Source organism: Salmo salar, chromosome 13, assembly GCF_965601325.2.
Source record: "Salmo salar chromosome 13, fSalSal1, whole genome shotgun sequence".
In the NCBI taxonomy this organism is placed as follows: domain Eukaryota; kingdom Metazoa; phylum Chordata; class Actinopteri; order Salmoniformes; family Salmonidae; genus Salmo; species Salmo salar.
The window spans coordinates 18066564-18085834 of NC_138303.1; the positions used below are offsets into that span (position 1 = coordinate 18066564).

Consider the following 19271-nt stretch of genomic DNA (forward strand, 5'->3'; position numbering starts at 1 on the left):
TTGGAATTTGTTGTCTGTATATTTGATCATTTCATTGAGGATAGCATCAACACCACAGTCCTTTTTAGGTTGGAGAGTTTTATTTTGTCCTGTAGATCATTCATGGTCATTGGAGAATCCAGTGTGTTCTGGTAGTCTTTAACCTCTATGGGCTAGGTGGGACGCTAGCGTGCCACCCGTGGTGCACTCCATCAACAGCAGGTGCATTTCAAGAGCGGCAAATTTGAATCCAAATAAATGTCAAAATTCAAATTTTTCAAAAATACAACTATTTTACACCATTTGAAAGATAAACATCTCCTTAATCTAACCACGTTTTACGATTTCAAAAAGGTTTTACGGCGAAAGCATAAATTTAGAGTATGTTAGGACAGTACATTTACAAGAGTTGTGTGTAATGTTTTGTCAAGTCAAAGACAGGGTCACCAAAACCATAAAACCAGCTAAAATGATGCACTAACCTTTTACAATCTCCATCAGATGACACTCCTAGGACATTATGTTAGACAATGCATGCATTTTTAGTTCTATCAAGTTCATATTTATATCCAAAAACAGCGTTTTACTATGGCATTGATGTTGAGGAAATCGTTTCCCTCCAATAACCGGCAGTCAAGTCAGCGTCACAAATTAAATAATTAAAATTAGACAACATTGGTAAAATATTATATTGTCATTTAAAGAATTATAGATTTACATCTCTTGAACGCAATCAACTTGCCAGATTTAAAAATAACCTTACTGGGAAATCACACTTTGCAATAATCTGAGCACTGCGCCCAGAAAAATACGCGTTGCGATACAGACTAGACGTCATGTTGGGGAGATCTAAAATCGAAAATACTATGTAAATAATCCATTACCTTTGATTCTCTTCATCAGATGTCACTTCCAGGTATCACAGGTCCATAACGAATGTAGTTTTGTTCAAAAAAGCTCATCATTTATGTCCAAAAATCTCCGTCTTGTTAGCACATGATCTAAGCCAGCCGGACTTCTCGTCATGAACGAGGGGAAAAAATATATTTACGTTCGTTCAAACATGTCAAACGTTGTATAGCATAAATCATTAGGGCCTTTTTTAACCAGAACATGAATAATATTCAAGGTGGACGAATGCATACTCTTTTATAACGTATTGGAACGAGGGTACCCAACATGAACTCGCGCGCCAGGTGTCTAATGGGACATCATCGTTCCATGGCTCTTGTTCGGTCAGATCTCCCTCCAGAAGACTCAAAACACTTTGTAAAGGCTGGTGACATCTAGTGGAAGCAATAGGAAGTGCCAAAATATTCCTCAGCCCCTGTGTTTTTCAATGGGATAGGTTTAAAGTCAATACAACACATCAGGTATCCACTTCCTGTCAGAAAATGTCTCAGGGTTTTGCCTGCCAAATGAGTTCTGTTATACTCACAGACACCATTCAAACAGTTTTAGAAACTTTAGAGTGTTTTCTATCCATATATAATAAGTATATGCATATTCTAGTTACTGGGTAGGATTAGTAACCAGATTAAATCGGGTACATTTTTTTTATCCAGACGTGCAAATGCTGCCCCCTAGCCCTAACAGGTTAATAGTTGATTCTAAGATTTGTATTTGATCGTGTATGTTTTTGCTGTTTGTTCTTTGTTATAGAGCCAAAAAGATTGGAGAAGTGGTTTACCCATAAATCTCCATTTTGGATAGATAATTCTTCGTGTTGTTGTTTTAGTGTTTTCCAATTTTCCCAGAAGTGGTTAGAGTCTATGGATTCTTCAATTACACTGAGCTTATTTCTGATGTGCTGTTCCTTCTTTTTCCATTGTGTATTTCTGTATTGTTTTAGTGATTCACCTTAGTGGAGGCGTAGACTCAGGTTTTCCTGGTCTCTATGTTTTTGGTTGGACAGGTTTCTAAATCTTTCTTAGATTTTTGCATTCTTCATCAAACCATTTGTCATTTTTGTTCATTTTCTCCGGTTTTCTATTTGAGATTTTTAGATTTGACAGGGAAGCTGAGAGGTCAAATATACTGTTAAACGTTTTGTCCAGGAAGTTGTCTAAATGGGATTGAATTTGTTGTTGCCTATTTGTTTTTAGGTAGGTTTCCAAACTACAGTCGTGGCCAGAAGTTTTGAGAATGACACAAATATTAATTTTCACAAAGTCTGCTGCCTCAGTTTGTATGATGGCAATTTGCATATACTCCAGAATGTTATGAAGAGTGATCAGATGAATTGCAATTAATTGCAATGTCCCTCTTTGCCATGCAAATGAACTGAATCCCCCAAAAACATTTCCACTGCATTTCAGCCCTGTCGCATCACTCTGTCATGCTGATTGAGTTCGAATAACAGACTGGAAGCTTCAAAAGGAGGGTGTTGCTTGGAATCATTGTTCTTCCTCTGTCAACCATGGTTACCTGCAAGGAAACACATGCCGTCATCATTGCTTTGCACAAAAAGGGCTTCACAGGCAAGGATATTGCTGCCAGTAAGATTGCACCTAAATCAACAATTTATCGGATCATCAAGAACTTCAAGGAGAGCGGTTCAATTGTTGTGAAGAAGGCTTCATGGCGCCAAGAAAGTCCAGCAAGCGCCAGGACCGTCTCCTAAAGTTGATCCAGCTGCGGGATCTGGGCTCCTCCAGTATCGAGCTTGCTCAGGAATGGCAGCAGGCAGGTGTGAGTGCATCTGCACGCACAATGAGACGAAGACTTTTGGAGGATGGCCTGGTGTCAAGAAGGGCAGCAAAGAAGCCACTTCTCTCTAGGAAAAACATCAGGGACAGACTGATATTCTGCTAATGGTACAGGGATTGGACTGCTGAGGACTGGGGTAAAGTCATTTTCTCTGATGAATCCCCTTTCCGATTGTTTAGGGCATCCGGAAAAAAGCTTGTCTGGAGAAGACAAGCTGAGCGCTACCATCAGTCCTTTGTCATGCCAACAGTAAAGCATCCTGAGACCATTCATGTGTGGGGTTGCTTCTCAGCCAAGGGAGTGGGCTCACTCACAATTTAGGCCTAAGAGCAGTGCCATGAATAAAGAATGGTACCAACACATCCTCCAAGAGCAACTTCTCCCAACCATCCAGGAACAGTTTGGTGACGAACAATGCCTTTTCCAGCATGATGGAGCACCTTGCCATAAGGCAAAAGTGATAACTAAGTGGCTTGGGGAACAAAACATTGATATTTTGGGTCCATGGCCAGGAAACTCCCCAGACCTTAATCCCATTGAGAACTTGTGGTCAATCCTCAAGAGGCACAATCAAAACCCCACAATTTCTGACAAACTCCAAGCATTGAATATGTGTAACGCCCTGGCTATAGAGAGGGGTTTTTTGTTCTTTATTTTGGTTAGGCCAGGGTGTTACATTGGGTGGGCGTTCTATGTTCTTTTTCTATATTTTTGTATTTCTTTGTTTTGGGCCGTGTGTGGCTCCCAATCAGGCACAGCTGAAGTTCGTTGTTGTTGATTGGGAGTCACACATAAGTGCATGTTTTTCCGTTGGGGTTTTGTGGGTAATTGTTTCTGTTAGAGTTTGCACCTGACAGGACTGTTGGCTGTCGGTTTTCTCTTTTCTTGTTTTTGTATAGTGTTCACGTTGTTCAATTAAATATTAAATGATGAACACTAACTCCGCTGCACCTTGGTCTTCTCTCCAGTACGACAACCGTTACATTATGCAAGAATGGGCTTCCATCAGTCAGGATGTGGCCCAGAAGTGAATTGACAGCATGCCAGGGCGGATTGCAGAGGTCTTGAAAAAGAAGGGTCAACACTGCAAATATTGACTCTTTGCATCAACTTCATGTAATTGTCAATAAAAGCCTTTGACACTTATGAAATGCTTGTAATTATACTTCAGTATTCCATAGTAACATCTGACAAAAATATCTAAAGACACTGAAGCATCAAACTTTGTGGAAATTAATATTTGTGTCATTCTCAAAACCTTTGGACACGACTGTACATTCCTTCCATCTATAGCATTTCTTAACCTCTTACATCTAGACGTTCCGCTAGCGGAACACCTGCTCCAATATCCAATGATAGGCGTGGCGCGAATTACAAATTCCTCAAAAATACAAAAACTTCAATTTTTCAAACATATGACTATTTCACAGCATTTTAAAGACAAGACTCTCCTTTATCTAACCACACTGTTCGATTTCAAAAAGGCTTTACAGTGAAAGCAAAACATTAGATTATGTCAGCAGAGTACCAAGCCAGAAATAATCAGACACCCATTTTTCAAGCTAGCATATAATGCCACAAAAAACAAAACCACAGCTAAATGCAGCACTAACCTTTGATGATCTTCATCAGATGACAACCCTAGGACATTATGTTATAAAATGCATGCATGTTTTGTTCAATCAAGTTCATATTTATATCAAAAACCAGCTTTTTACATTAGCATGTGACGTTCAGAACTAGCATACCCCCCCGCAAACATCCGGTGAATTTACTAAATTACTCACGATAAACGTTCACAAAAAACATAACAATTATTTTAAGAATTATAGATACAGAAGTCCTCTATGCACTCGATATGTCCGATTTTAAAATAGCTTTTCGGTGAAAGCACATTTTGCAATATTCTCAGTAGATAGCCCAGCCATCACGGCTAGCCATTTAGACACCGACCAAGTTTAGCACTGATCAAACTCCGATTTACTATTACAAAAGTTTCATTACCTTTGTTGTCTTCGTCAGAATGCACTCCCAGGACTGCTACTTCAATAACAAATGTTGGTTTGGTCCAAAATAATCCATCGTTATATCCGAATAGCGGCGTTTTGTTCGTGCGTTCCAGACACTATCCGAAATGGTAAAGAAGGGTCGCGCGCATGGCGCAATTCGTGACAAAAAAATTCTAAATATTCCATTACCGTACTTCGAAGCATGTCAACCGCTGTTTAAAATCAATTTTTATGCCATTTTTCTCGTAGAAAAGCGATAATATTCCGACCGGGAATCTCCTTTTCGGCAAACAGAGGAAAAAATCACAAAGACGGGGGCGGCCAGGTCACGCGCCTAAGCCCACAGTCCCTTGATCGGCCACTTGAGAAAGGCGATAATGTGTTTCAGCCTGGGGCTGGGATGACGACATTCAGGTTTTTCCCGGGCTCTGAGCGCCTATGGACGACGTAGGAAGTGTCACGTTAGAGCAGAGATCCTTAGTAAAAGATAGAGATGGCAAAGAAGTTCCAGAAATGGTCAGACAGGCCACTTCCTGTAAAGGAATCTCTCAGGTTTTGACCTGCCATTTGAGTTCTGTTATACTCACAGACACCATTCAAACAGTTTTAGAAACTTTAGGGTGTTTTCTATCCATATATAATAAGTATATGCATATTCTAGTTACTGGGTAGGATTAGTAACCAGATTAAATCGGGTACGTTTTTTATCCAGCCGTGAAAATACTGCCCCCTAGCCATAAGAGGTTAATATTGCTCAGTTCCTTTGGCTTTGATGCCTCATGATTGGGTATTGCTCTGTTCAAGTAGACTGTGATTTTGCTGTGATCTGATAGGGGTGTCAGTGGGCTGACTGTGAACGCTCTGAGAGACTCTGGGTTGAGGTCAGTGATAAAGTAGTCTACAGTACTACTGCCAAGAGATGAGCTATAGGTGTACCTAACATAGGAGTCCCCTCGAAGCCTACCATTGACTATGTACATTCCCAGCGTTCGACAGAGCTGCAGGAGTTGTGACCCGTTTTTGTTGGTTATGTTGTCATAGTTGTGCCTAGGGGGGCATATGGGGGAGGGAATGCTGTCAACTCCAGGCAGGTGTTTGTCCCGCTATGTGCTGAGGGTGTCAGGCTCTTGTCCGGTTCTGGCATTTAGGTCGTCACAGACTAGTACATGTCCCTGGGCCTGGAAATGATTGATTTCCCTCTCTAGGATGGAGAAGCTGTCTTCATTAAAGTATGGGGATTCTAGTGGGGGGATATAGGTAGCACACAGGAGGAAATTTTTCTCTGTTAAGATCATTTCCTTTTGAATTTCTAGCCAAATGTAAAATGTTCCTGTTTTGATTAATTTACATTTACATTTACGTCATTTAGCAGACACTCTTATCCAGAGCGACTTACAAATTGGTGCATTCACCTCATTTGGGGGGGGGGGGGGGGGGGTTAGAAGGATTACTTTATCCTATCCCAGGTATTCCTTAAAGAGGTGGGATTTCAGGTGTCTCCGGAAGGTGGTGATTGACTCCGCTGTCCTGGCATCGTGAGGGAGCTTGTTCCACCATTGGGGTGCCAGAGCAGCGAACAGTTTTGACTGGGCTGAGCGGGAACTGTGCTTCCGCAGAGGTAGGGAGGCGAGCAGGCCAGAGGTGAATGAACGCAGTGCCCTTCTTTGGGTGTAGGGACTGATCAGAGCCTGAAGGTACAGAGGTGCCGTTCCCCTCACAGCTCCGTAGGCAAGCACCATGGTCTTGTAGCGGATGCGAGCTTCAACTGGAAGCCAGTGGAGTGTGCGGAGGAGCGGGGTGATGTGTCAATTTAATGGAGTGAGTTAGGTCTGCTCTATACTAAATTACCATACCCCCTGAGTCCCTTCCCTGTTTCACACCTGGTAGTTTGGTGGATGGGACTACCATCCACCAAGACTTTTGGAGGATGGCCTGGTGTCAAGAAGGGCAGCAAAGAACTACCTTCCACCAAACTACCAGCTTTCTGTAACCTAGAAGGAAACCAGTGGGTCCGTCTCCTCTATACCAGGTTTCTTGGAGGATGACATGTCTGTATTTCTGATTTCTTTGAATCCAGGTCCCTGCTCTTTAGGCCAAAGGCAGATGACCTCAGGCCTTGGATATTCCAGGATGAGATAGTGACGGCTTTGTGTTCCATAAAGTGTCAAATGTTGTTGGTTGTGTGGTTTGGCCTCAGGCCAGTAAGTGTGAGCAGAGCCTGCTGAGCATCTGGTACATGCCATTGGCTTGGGCTAGTGTAAGAGTGGGGGTTGGGCCTGTTTGCCCGCTCACAGCCTGGGCGTATGTGTGACTTCCATGTTGAGTCCCTCTTTGCGGGGGTGGGGTGCATGGGGTGGGCAGGAGGGGCATAGGTCTGATCTGAAGGGGGGGCCTAAATGGGTTGTGGGCATGGTTGACTTGGGGAGATGTTGATTGGTTGGGGTGGGGGTGTGTATGTGGCTGGTGGTGTTGTGGTCTGGATGTAGGTCCTCTCGGCGTGGGTCCTCTATGTGTAGGTCCGGGGGGGGGTCCCGCAGGTCTGGGAGAGTGTCTTGCTGGTCTGGGCGGGGTGTCTATTGATTTGTTGCTCCTGTGTGAAGTGTTGGGGCTGCATTTGAGAGCGAAGTCCTTTAGGGTCCGGGTGAAGGTGGGCACTGCTGCCTTGAATAGGTGGACCTGGTCATAGAGGCTGTTCAAGTCCAGCATGGAGTGGTGGGCCAGGAAAACATTTGGTTTTGAGGCACAGTCACAGGAAATATTTGCGTTTACCCGCTGAGGGTGAGGGGGATAGCAGGGTGAAAGTATTTTGTGGTAGCAGGGTAGAGATAACCACTTGTGCGTTGGGGAAAGTAGAAGAAGCTTTTTCAATCACTCCCTTCAGTGCTGTGGCCACCCTTTCCTGCTGTGTTCTCCTGCTGTGTTCTGCTGGCTTCTTTGCGGGGGTGGCCACCTCTCTAGTGGGTTGTTCTCTGTCATACGCCATCCCCCTCACCCTCTCCTCCAGCAGTCTGATCCTCTCCTCTAGTGCTCTGTTCTTCTCCTACTCTTGCTTTTTATATTGTTGAAGTTGTCTCACCACAGTCCAGAGTGCAGATATGTCTCTCTCCACCTCCAGCTCTCCAGGTCTGGTTAAGGGGGTGTTGTTGTGCTGGACTGTTGTCTGGGTCTGGTTAAGGGGGTGTTGTTGTGCTGGACTGTTGTCTGGGTCTGTGCTGACGGGAGTGTAATAACCTGCTGTTCCAGCTCCACCTGTCTCACCTCCAGCTGGGTAAATGTATCCTTCATTTCAATGAGGGAGTAGTACTCTGTGCTGGGATGTTGACTTTCCACTTGGGGTTCCTCGTCTGTGGGGTTATATAATGAAGAGGTCGGGTCTGACCCGCTCAGAGTGGGGGTATCTTTCTCAAGGGAGAGCTTCTCCTTCTGGGCTAATTCTTTGATTAGGTGAAAGTCCAGCTGAAACTGTTTGGTGTTGCCCTGTACCAATACTGTTCCAGACTTATAGAGATTTATATTAGCTTACTCAGAGTCCTCATTGTCTAGTATCCTGAGTTTCCACCCATCGGTAACAGCCCCCCTCTTAACAGAGGGGTAGTGTGATAATATAGCACTGTGCCATGCCAGGGGATGGGTTGTGTGGAAGATGAGGTTGCTGATGTTCCCATTTTTATAATAGTCAGCAAAAAGTGTCTCTTGATTTTCCATAAGGAGCTTCATTTTGTGATCTTTTCTTGCCTTATCATTCTTTACATACACAGAGTACTGTATTTAATTACCTCTGAACAGCGGGAGGCAGCTTCTAAGGCCTCTCCATTTGGTTGGAGTAGACTGTTCCACTCTCCTGCCATTGTTGGGCTGAAGGGCTTTGACACCTCTCACTTGACACATCAGTGCTAATTGAAGTTGTATCGCGCTTGGCAGCCTTAATTTAGCATTCAGTCCTTATAAAGTAACGTAATGTATTTTTCTTCTTGGCTTTTGGAAATAAAAAATATAGCTTCAGACTAAACATTACTCACTCAGTTCCAGGTTGGATGGTGTTTTCAGGTTTCTGTTGTTTTCCAGAACATTTGCTGTATAGCGTTGGAATAATAATCTTTGGTAGCTGTTAGCCTTCCAGGTGATTCCATAATTCCGTCCAAAATCAGGTTGTAGGTTTGGAGTTTTGATTTGGAGTGAAGGTTATGTTGTAGAGGGTAGCATCCTGTATATGTTCCTGACAAAAAAATCCAAGTTTATCTAACTCTAAATCTATATTTTTTTAATTAAGAACATGCTGAAAAATGCAGGAGCTCATCTGATGATGACCTCTGTCTCCTCTCACTCCCTTATACACCCCTCTACTCCCCTCCTACTCCCCCCTCTACAACCCTCTACTCCCTTATACACCCCTGTACTCCCCCTCAACTCCCCTTCTACTCCCTTTTACTCCCCGTCTACTCCCCCCTCTACTTCCCCACTACTCCCTTATACACCCCTTCAACTCCCCCACTACTCCCTTATACACCCCTCTACTCCCCCTTCAACTCCCCCTCTACTCGCTTATAACCCCCCTTCTACTCTCACCTCTACTCCCCCTTCTACAACCCTTCTTCTCCCATCCTCCTGTGACAACAGTATCTCTGAGAGGGGGGTGAAGACGAGGGGGATGGGGAGGAGGGTAGATGGGAGCAGGAGATGTCTGTCAGTATGACTAGCCCTGACATAGGACTCAATACCAATGCATCACTGCTGTCACTACTTATGGTGATAGAGAGAGCAGGCAGCATTGCTTTTTAGGATCTTATTTATCCATTTATTAGGTTTGTTTTCAGAAGCCCAGAATATAAATTACCCACCAACATCGCCGCTGACAGGACATGAGACGCACGCACGCACGCACATACCTACCCACACACACACACAGCCACACAGTAGTTCGCAAGCCAGCGTGGCAAATATTTGTCCATATGTAGAGGAACTTGTGGATTGGTAGCAGGGTAAACAGGTCAGTCAGTCTGAATATGTAATAATGTATACACACAGAGCAGGCGCTGGTTGAGAAGCTGTTTACAGTAGCTGAGAGTTCTCTTATGGGATAATTTGTCACTGTCAGCTCTCTTTGCTTATGGGTCGTTCCACGAAAAGAGTTCCTTTTGTGTAGAAATTGTGCAACAATATTTCATTTTAAAAGCCTGTTATAATAAAGGGCAGCTCCATCAACTTCATTCCCCTTATCTCCAGCACAATACCAGTGTCTCCATATGTGAAAATTGAGTTCTACCCATGAAAAGTGGTGGATGACGTTATTAAAAGTTCAACCATTTTAATTCGCTGTGTCGTGGGGAGCAAGAAGATCCCCTCCCTCTGGCTAGAAACTCATTACAGGTTTTGAAAATCGCTGTTTTTCTTTTAATCCTACCCTGTGATGTCACATAGAAGCATTTTTTAGGACCTTTCTTTTTCTCTTTTTAACCACAGATCATAGAAACGTGCCATTTTCACATATGTAGACACTGGTATTGTGATGGCGATGGCGATAATGAAAATAAGGTTGAAAAGTGGTAGAATTGTTTTTAAATGAATTGTCATTAGATATTGACCGTATAGAGAATTCAATATATCATGTCTGTATGTGGCAGCCTACAGCAGTTTGACATGTCTCTCCGTCAACCCTGTGTCACTTCCAGGAAGATTTCAACCCACTTAATCTGAACATTTCTCTAAGTTTCACCATCATTGTAAAGCCCTAGTTATTCTGTTACCTTGAAAAAGTAATTTCTGAATATTATTATTTATTTAATGTGATTAGTGGTTCATTTACGTGCCGTGAACTGAACTCTCATTTTAATATTGTGAAAATATTCCTTTAAAAAAATGTTTTTCAAGAGAAACATTGAACTTATAATAGTCAAATCATAGTGTTTTGACGTGGAAAACTGAGCATGTCGAGCAAAACACATTAACCCTGTTACCCATAGATAGACAGGCTAGAAATGTTTTAGCAATTCAATTTTTTGGTAAAACTTGTATTTAATTGCCACTCCCTGTTGCACAAAACAGGAAGTGACAAGCGAATTTATGGCTGATTCAAGAATAAATCTTCTCACTGTTACGGTTAAATGCTTTTTGTTCTTTTTTCAAACCCAATGAAAAAGAATGAGAAACAAAATATGTACTTGTTCTTAATGTAAAAAAATAAAATACATTTACATAGATGGGTCAGAGTTTGTAATGTCTTTCTCTAATATCATTTGAAATTTAATAGGCACTTACTATAGTTTTTAAATTGTTTTACTTACCTCTTGAGATGGAAGATGGCACTGCAGTTGACCAATTCTGCTTTTTTGTGTGTTTTTTATGCTGATCTTACGTTTTTGTAAATAATATTTCCTATGACCGAAAACAGCTTCTGGACATCAGAACAGCGATCACTAACCTCAATTTGGATGAAGATTTGTACTTCAACGAGTTGGCAGCTGTGGATGTACTGCTCATTCCGGACCACGCCGTAATCCCTGGGACTCAAAAGAGGAAGAGACGGCGCAAGAGAGGCAATCGAGCGGGCTCCCTGACGAGACTATGTCGGCGAGTTAATAAACTGTCTCTACCCTCCGTTCTACTAGCAAAAGTACAATCACTAGAGAATAAACTGGACGGGCTCCGTTTGAGACTATCCTATCAACGGGACCTGAAGAACTGTAATATCCTATGTTTCTCTGAGTCGTGACTGAACAAGGATATAGATAATATACATCTAGTTGGTTTTTCTATGCATCGTCAAGACCGAACGGCAGCTCTGGGTAAGATTAAAGAGGGAGGTTGGTGTCTCTGTTAAGAATAGCTGGTCCGTGATCTCTAATGTTAAAGAGGTCTCTAGGTTCTGCTCGCCTGAGAATACCTCATGATAATCTGCAGAACAAACTATTTACCAAGAGAATTTTATTCTATATATTTCGTAGCTGTCTATTTACCAACAAAAACCAATGCTGGCACTGAGACCAATCTCAAACTAGTTGTATAGCGCCATAAGCAAACGAGAGGCAGTGGCCAGTGATTTTAACGAAAACATTATAATGTTTACTCCACACACAGAAATGCATACAAAGCTCCCCCTTGCCCTCCATTTGGTAAATCTGACCATAACTTTATCCTCCTGATTCCTGCTTACAAGCAAAACTCAAACATAAGTGGTCTGATGAAGTAGATGCTAAACTACAGGAATGTTTCGCTAGCACAGACTGGAATACGTTCTGGGATTCTTCCAATAGCATTGAAGAGTTTACCACATCAGTCACCGGGTTCAATAATACGTGCATCAACGACAACCTCCCCACAGTGACCGTTTGTACATATCTCAACCAGAAGCCATGGATTACAGGCAACATCCGCACTGAGCTAAAGGCTAGAGCTGCTGCTTTCAAGGACGGGACACTAATCCAGACACTTATAAGATATCCCGCAACGCCCTCCAACGAACCATCAAACAGGCAAAAGGTCAATAAAGGACTAACATCGAAACCTACTTTGTCAGCTCTGATGCTCATGGATGTGGCAGGGCTTGCAAACTATCACAAATTACAAAAGGAAACCCAGCCGTGAGCTGCCTGGTGACGCAAGCCTAGCATACAAGATATATTCCTTCTATGCTCGCTTCGAGGCAAGTAACACTGAATCATGCATAAGATCACAAGCTGTTCTGGACGACCTTGTGATCTTGCTCCACAAGGCCACGTGGCCAGAAGGATTACCAGGACGCATACTCTGAGCATGCGCTGACCAGCTGGCAAGTTTCTTCACTGACATTTTCAAACTCTCCCTGAGCCACTCTGTAATAACTACATGTTTCAAGCAGAGCACCATAGTCCCTGTGCCCAAGAACGCCAAGGGAACCTGTCTAAACGACATTCACCTTGTAGCACTTACATCTGTAGCCATGAAATGCTTTGAAAGGCTGGCCATGGGTCACATTAACATCACCATCCCAGATACCTTGGACCCACTCCAATTCGCATAACGCCCCAACAGATCCACAGATGACGCAATCTCTATTGGACTCCACACTGCCCTCTCCCAGCTGAACAAGCAGAACACCTACGTGAGAATGCTGTTCATTGGTGTTGAACACTGAGCTTCAGTCATAGTGCTCATCACTAAGCTCAGGACCCTGGGACTTGAACAACTCCCGCTGCAACTAGTTCCTGGGCTTCCTAACGGGCCACCCCCGGGTGGTGAGGGTAGAAACAACACATCCGCCACGGTGACCCTCAACACGACTCAAGCCACCCAAGTCATAGACTGTTCTCTCTCTCTCTCTCTCTGTGTGTGTGTGTGTGTGTGTGTGTGAGGGAGGGGGGGGGGGGATCTCAGTTGTAGGGTAAATTAATGGGGGTATGTCTCCGCTATAGAGTATAAACACACAGAAACCAGCCCAGGTAATACATGGGTTAGCTCTGTAATCAGCTCCTCAACACCACACTTCTGATGACAGATTTACACACCAGCACAGTGTGAGTGTTTGTTTGTGTGTGTGTTTGCATGCTGAGAGATTTACACAAGTAGTGTCACTTTGCCATCTGTCAAGTCTCATCTTGTCTCTTTCGTCTCCATACTTCTATTTTACCTTTATTTAACAAGGCATGTCAGTTAAGAACAAATTCTTATTTACAATGACGGCCTACACCGGCCAAACCCAAACGACCGGGCCAATTGTGCGCCGCCCTATGGGACTCCCAATCATGGCCGGTTGTGATACAGTCTGGATTCGAACCAGGGTGTCTGTAGTGACGCCTCTAGCACTGAGATGCAGTGCTTTAGACCACCCGGAAACTCCATGTTTCAATAGACTCTCCACCGGGAGCGCCATGTTTCAATAGACTCTCCACCGGGAGCGCCATGTTTCAATAGACTCTTCAACGGGAGCTCCATGTTTCAATAGACTCTCCACCGGGAGCTCCATGTTTCAATAGACTCTCCACCGGGAGCTCCATGTTTCTATAGAATCTCCACCGGGAGCTCCATGTTTCTATAGACTCTCCACCGGGAGCTCCATGTTTCTATAGACTCTCCACCGGGAGCTCCATGTCTCTATAGACTCTCCAACGGGAGCTCCATGTTTCTATAGACTCTCCACCGGGAGCTCCATGTTTCTATAGACTCTCCACCGGGAGCTCCATGTTTCTATAGACTTTCCACCGGGAGCTCCATGTTTCTATAGACTTTCCATGATGCAACAACATACATTATGTAATGTTTTTGTGGATCAGTTTACAGTTTGAAAACAATCTGTCTTAGCATGCACTTTCTTAGAATCTTATTCTCCCTCTCTCTTCTCTCTCTCGCTCTCTCTTTCTCCCTCTCTTTTTCTTTCTGAAGGCAAGTGAAGTGTCCAAACATCCTTAAACAGATGGTTTCAGGGGAGAGGAGGCCAGATGGACTGACAGACGGACATCCACACTCCATCTCACAGGTGTGTATGTGTGTGTGTGTATATGTGTGTGTAGGGCTGTACTGAGGTGTTAGTATGCTCAGACTCCTGATCATACCAGGGTATTCCCAGGCACTGGAAAAAGTATAGTACCCTTCCCTGCCAGCTTAGACTGACTCTGTTACACTTCTCTTTCTACTCTCTCCCCCTGCTCTAGGTTACACCCACTCGCTCTCTCTCACCCCCCTCTCTGTCTCTCTCTTTCCCCCTCTCTCTGTCTATCTCTTTCCCCCCTCTCTCTATCTCTCTTTCCCCCCTCTCTCTGTCTCTCTCTGTCTCTCACCCCTCTCTGTCTCTCACTCACTCACTCTCACCCCTCCCCCTCTCTCTCTCTCACTCTCTCCCCCTCTCTCTCTCTCACTCTCACTCTCTCTCTGTCTCTCCCCCTCTCTCCCCCTCTCTCTCTCCCCCTCTCTCTGACTCTCTCCCCCCCTCTCTCCCCCCTCACTCCCCCCTCTCTCTTCTCCCTTTCTCTCTCTATCTCTCCCCCCTCTGTCTCTCTTTGTCTCTCTCTCCCCCCTCTCTCTGTGTCTCGCTCTCTCCCCCATCTCTCTCTCTCCCCCTCTCTTTCCCCCCTACCACTCTCTCTCTCTCACCCCCACTCTCTCTCTCTCCCCCCTCTCTCTCTCTCTCCTTTCGCTCTGTCTCTCTCTCTATCCCCACTCTTTCTCCGCCATATCTCTCTATGTCTCCCCCCTCTCTAACTCTGTCCCCCTCTCTCTCTCCCCCTCTCTCCCGCTCTCTCTCTCCCTTCTCTCTGTATCTCCCTCTCTCTCCCCTCTCTCTGTCTCTCCCTCTCTCTCCCCCTCTCTCTGTCTCTCGTGCTCCCCCTCTTTCTGTCTCTCACCCCCTCTCTCTCCCTCTCTCTCCCCCCTCTCTTTCTCTCTCCCCCTCTATTGCTCTCTCTCACCCCTCTCTCTCTCTCCCCGCTCTGACTCTCTTTCCCCCTTAATTGTCTTTCTCTGTTTCTCTCTCCCCCCTCTGTCTTTCTCCCCCCTCTTACCCCCCACCATCTCTCTATCTCTCTCCCCCCTCTCTGTCTCTCTCTCCCACCCTCTTTTATGTCTCTCTCTCACCCCCTCTCTCTTTCTCTCTCTCCCTCTCTCTGTCTCTCTCTCTCACCCCCTTTCTATGTCTCTCTCTCACTCTCTCCCCTCTCTCTCTTTCTCTCCTCTCTCTCTGTCTCTCCCTCTCTCCCCTCTCTCTGTCTCTCCCTCTCTCCCCCTCTCTCTCCCTCTCTCTCTGTCTCTCTCTCCCCCTTCTCCAATTCTCTGTCTCTCTCTCACCCTCTCTCCCCCTCTCTCTTTCTCCCTCTATCTCTCTCCTCTCCCCCTCTCTCTCTCCCCCCTCTCAAACTCTCTCTCTCCCTCGCTCTCTGTCCCTCTCTCCCCTCTCTCTCCCCTCTCTCCCATCTCTCTCACCCCCCTCCCTGTCTCTCACCCCCTCTCTCTCTCACCCTCCCTCTCTCCCTCTCTCACCCCCCCTCTCCCTGTCTCTCACCCCCCCTCTCTCACCCCCTCTCTCTTTCTCTCTCCCCCTCTCTCTCTGTCTCTCTCTATCTCTCTCCTCTCCCCCTCTCTCTCTCTCCCCCCTCTCAAACTCTCTCTCTCCCTCTCTCTGTCTCTCTCTCCCCCCCTCTCCCCCCTCTCTCTGTCTCTCACTCCCCCCTCTCTCTGTCTCTCTCTCTACCCCTCTCTCTGTCTCCCCCCCTCTTCTCTCCCACCTTCTCTCCCTCTCTCTCTCTCTCCCCCCTCTGTCTCTCTCTCTCTCTCCCCTCTCTCTCCCCCCTCTGTCTCTCTCACCCTCTCTCTCTCTTCCCCCTCTCTGTCTCTCTCCCCCTCTCTCTCTGTCTCTCTCTCGCCACTCTCTGTCTCTCTCTCCCCCCCTCTCTCTGTCTCTCACTCACCCTTCTCTCTGTCTCTCTCTCTACCCCTCTCTCTGTCTCCCCCCTCTTCTCTCCCACCTTCTCTCCCTCTCTCTCTCTCTCCCCCCTCTGTCTCTCTCTCTCCCCTCTCTCTCCCCCTCTGTCTCTCTCACCCTCTCTCTCTCTCTTCCCCCTCTCTGTCTCTCTCTCTCCCACTCTCACCCCTCTGTCTCTCTCTCTCTCCTCTCTGTCTCTCCCTCTCTCTCCCCCCTCTCTCTCTTCTCCCTCCATCTCTCCCCCTCTCTCTTCTCCCTCATCTCTCCCCCCTCTCTATCTTCTCCCTCTCTCCCCCCTCTCTCACCCCCCTCTCTCTTTCTCTCTCCCCCTCTCTCTCTGTCTCTCTCTCGCCACTCTCTGTCTCTCTCTCTCTCTCTCTCTCGATCTGTCTCCCTCCCCCCTCTGTCTCTCTCTCTCTCCCCCTCTCTCCGTCTCTCTCTCTCTCCATCTCTCTCTCTCCCCCTCTCTCCGTCTCTCTCTCTCCATCTCTCTCTCTCTCCCCCTCGCCCCGTCTCTCTCCCCGTCTTTTGGATGTCTGGAACACATAGCTTATTTCCCCCCTGAAATACTTCCTCTGTTTGTTAATGAACACAAATGTTGCTCTCACCTGGGAGAGGAGTCCCAGTCTGAGGGAGGGAACATTGACACGGTATAGACGGAAGGAGTGTAGACAGATGAAAGACTTCCTCGTTATAGTTTAGAAAAACTCACGTGGCAGTTGAGGTAGCTCGGTGCTGACCAATACTAATGTTCTACCACATGAATAACGGCACCTCTTACAGAATACAAGCTGTACATTTTTTTTCCCGAAATGGTAAAAGAGAGTACCAGGGTTTTTATAGTTGCTTTGTTTGTTACGCATGATGCCAAAACATAACAAGCTGCACTTGTATGGTAACTCATGTATAGTGGTGTTTCTCAGTAGCCCTCATGTCTTACTGTCTCACTGCACGCTGGGATTGTGTTGGAGCCACCAGGCTTTAAAGGCCCCCTATTCCTCACTCTCTCGCTCACTCTCTCTCTCTCTCTCTATCGCTGGTCCCATCAGGAACACAGCACGCTCTGAGGGTAAACACAAACAAACAGTTCCTTTGTGGTTTATCCAGCCGCTGAAAGGTACCCAGCTGAGTTTATATGGGGGAGCGATAGCATCGCTCTGTGATCGTCTCCATCTCGCCGTGCTGCACATCTCCCACAACCCTCATATTGCATTCACTCAACTCTGATCTCCCCGCCCTTACCCACAACAATCACACTCCATAACCATTTCTACTTTATTCTTCATCAAGACTAGGACAAAAGAAAAGTGGTCACTGACACGATCCTGGAGAGGTAAGGGGTGCTGTTTTTTTGTTCCAGCATAGCACAAACACACCTGATTCAGCTAGTCAAAGGCTTGATGACTAGTTGAAGTCGCTTTAATGTCATTCATCATCTACTGTGCTGGAGATGTAGAGAGATAGATACAGAGAGATAGATACAGAGATAGATACAGAGATAGATACAGAGAGATAGAGAGATAGATGTAGAGGGATAGATGTAGAGAGATAGGTAGAGAGATAGATACAGAGAGGTAGAGACGTAGATACAGAGAGATAGATACAGAGAGGTAGAGAGATGGATACTGAGAGGTAGAGAGGGAGAAAGATGGATACAGAGGGGTAGACAGATGGATACAGAGAGGTAGAAAGATGGATACAGAGAGATAGAGAAGGAGAAAGATGGATACTGAGAGGTAGACAGATGGATACTAAGAGGTAGAGAGGGAGAAAGATGGATACAAAGAGGTAGAGAGGGAGAAAGATGGATACTGAGAGGTAGACAGATGGATGTAGAGAGGGAGAAAGATGGATACAGAGAGGTAGAGAAGGAGAAAGATGGATACTGAGCGGTAGAGAAGGAAAAATATGGATACTGAGAGGTAGAGAGGGAGAAAGATGGATACTGAGAGGTAGAGAGGGAGAAAGATGGATACAGAGTGGTAGAGAGGGAGAACGATGGATACAGAGAGGTAGAGAGGTAGAGAGGGAGAAAGATGATACAGAGTGGTAGAGAGGGAGAAAGATGGATACAGAGAGGTAGCGAAGGAAAAAGATGGATACTGAGGTTAGACAGATGGATACAGAGAAGTAGAGAGGGATACAGATGATACAGAGAGGGAGAGAGGGAGAAAGATGGATACTGAGAGGGAGAAGGATGGATACAGAGAGGTAGAGAGGGAGAAAGATGGATACTGAGAGGTAGAGAGGGAGAAAGATGGATACTGAGCGGTAGAGAAGGAAAAAGATGGATACTGAGAGGTAGACAGATGGATACTAAGAGGGAGGAGGATGGATACAGAGAGGTAGAGAGGGAGAAAGATGGATACAGAGGGCTAGAGAGGGAGAAAGATGGATACTGAGGGGTATAGAGGGAGAAAGATGGATACTGAGCGGTAGAGAGGGAGAAAGATGGATACTGAGAGGTAGAGAGGGAGAACGATGGATACAGAGAGGTAGAGAGGGAGAAAGATGATACAGAGTGGTAGAGAGGGAGAAAGATGGATACAGAGAGGGAGACAGATGGATACTGAGAGTTAGAGAGGGAGAAAGATGGATACAGAGAGGTAGAGAAGGAGACAGATAGATACTGAGTGGTAGACAGATGGATACTGAGAGGTAGACAGATGGATACTGAGAGGTAGACAGATGGATACTGAGAGGTAGACAGATGGATACTGAGAGGTAGACAGATGGATACTGAGAGGTTGGCAGATGGATACTGAGAGGTTGGCAGATGGATACTGAGAGGTAGTCAGATGGATGCTGAGAGGAAGAGAGGGAGAAAGATGGATACAGAATGGTAGACAGACGGATACTGAGTGGTAGAGAGGGAGAAGGATGGATACAGAAGTAGAGAGGGAGAAAGATGGATACTGAGAAGGAGAGAGGGAGAAAGGTGGATACTGAGAGGTAGAGAGGGAGAAAGATGGATACAGAGGGGTAGAGAGGGAGAATAATCGATTCTGAGAGGTAGAGAGGGAGACAGAAGGATACAGAGAGGTAGATAAGGAGAAAGATGGATACAGAGAAGCTGACAGATGGATACAGAGGTAGAGAGGGAGAAAGATGGATACAGAGAGGTATAGAGGGAGAAAGATGGATACAGAGAGGTAAACAGATGTATACTGAGAGGTAGAGAGGGAGAA

General features: G+C 45.6%; 1 protein-coding gene across 1 annotated transcript in view; it reads left to right on the forward strand.

Moving 5' to 3' along the window:
• LOC106566523 (ERC protein 2) overlaps nt 1–19271 on the forward strand; it is a 353915-nt gene that overhangs the window by 114688 nt on the left and 219956 nt on the right. Inside the window, exon 8 of the mRNA XM_082959688.1 lies at nt 14052–14145. Coding sequence (XP_082815814.1) covers nt 14052–14145 — 94 coding nt within the window. The remainder of the gene's footprint in view (nt 1–14051; nt 14146–19271) is intronic.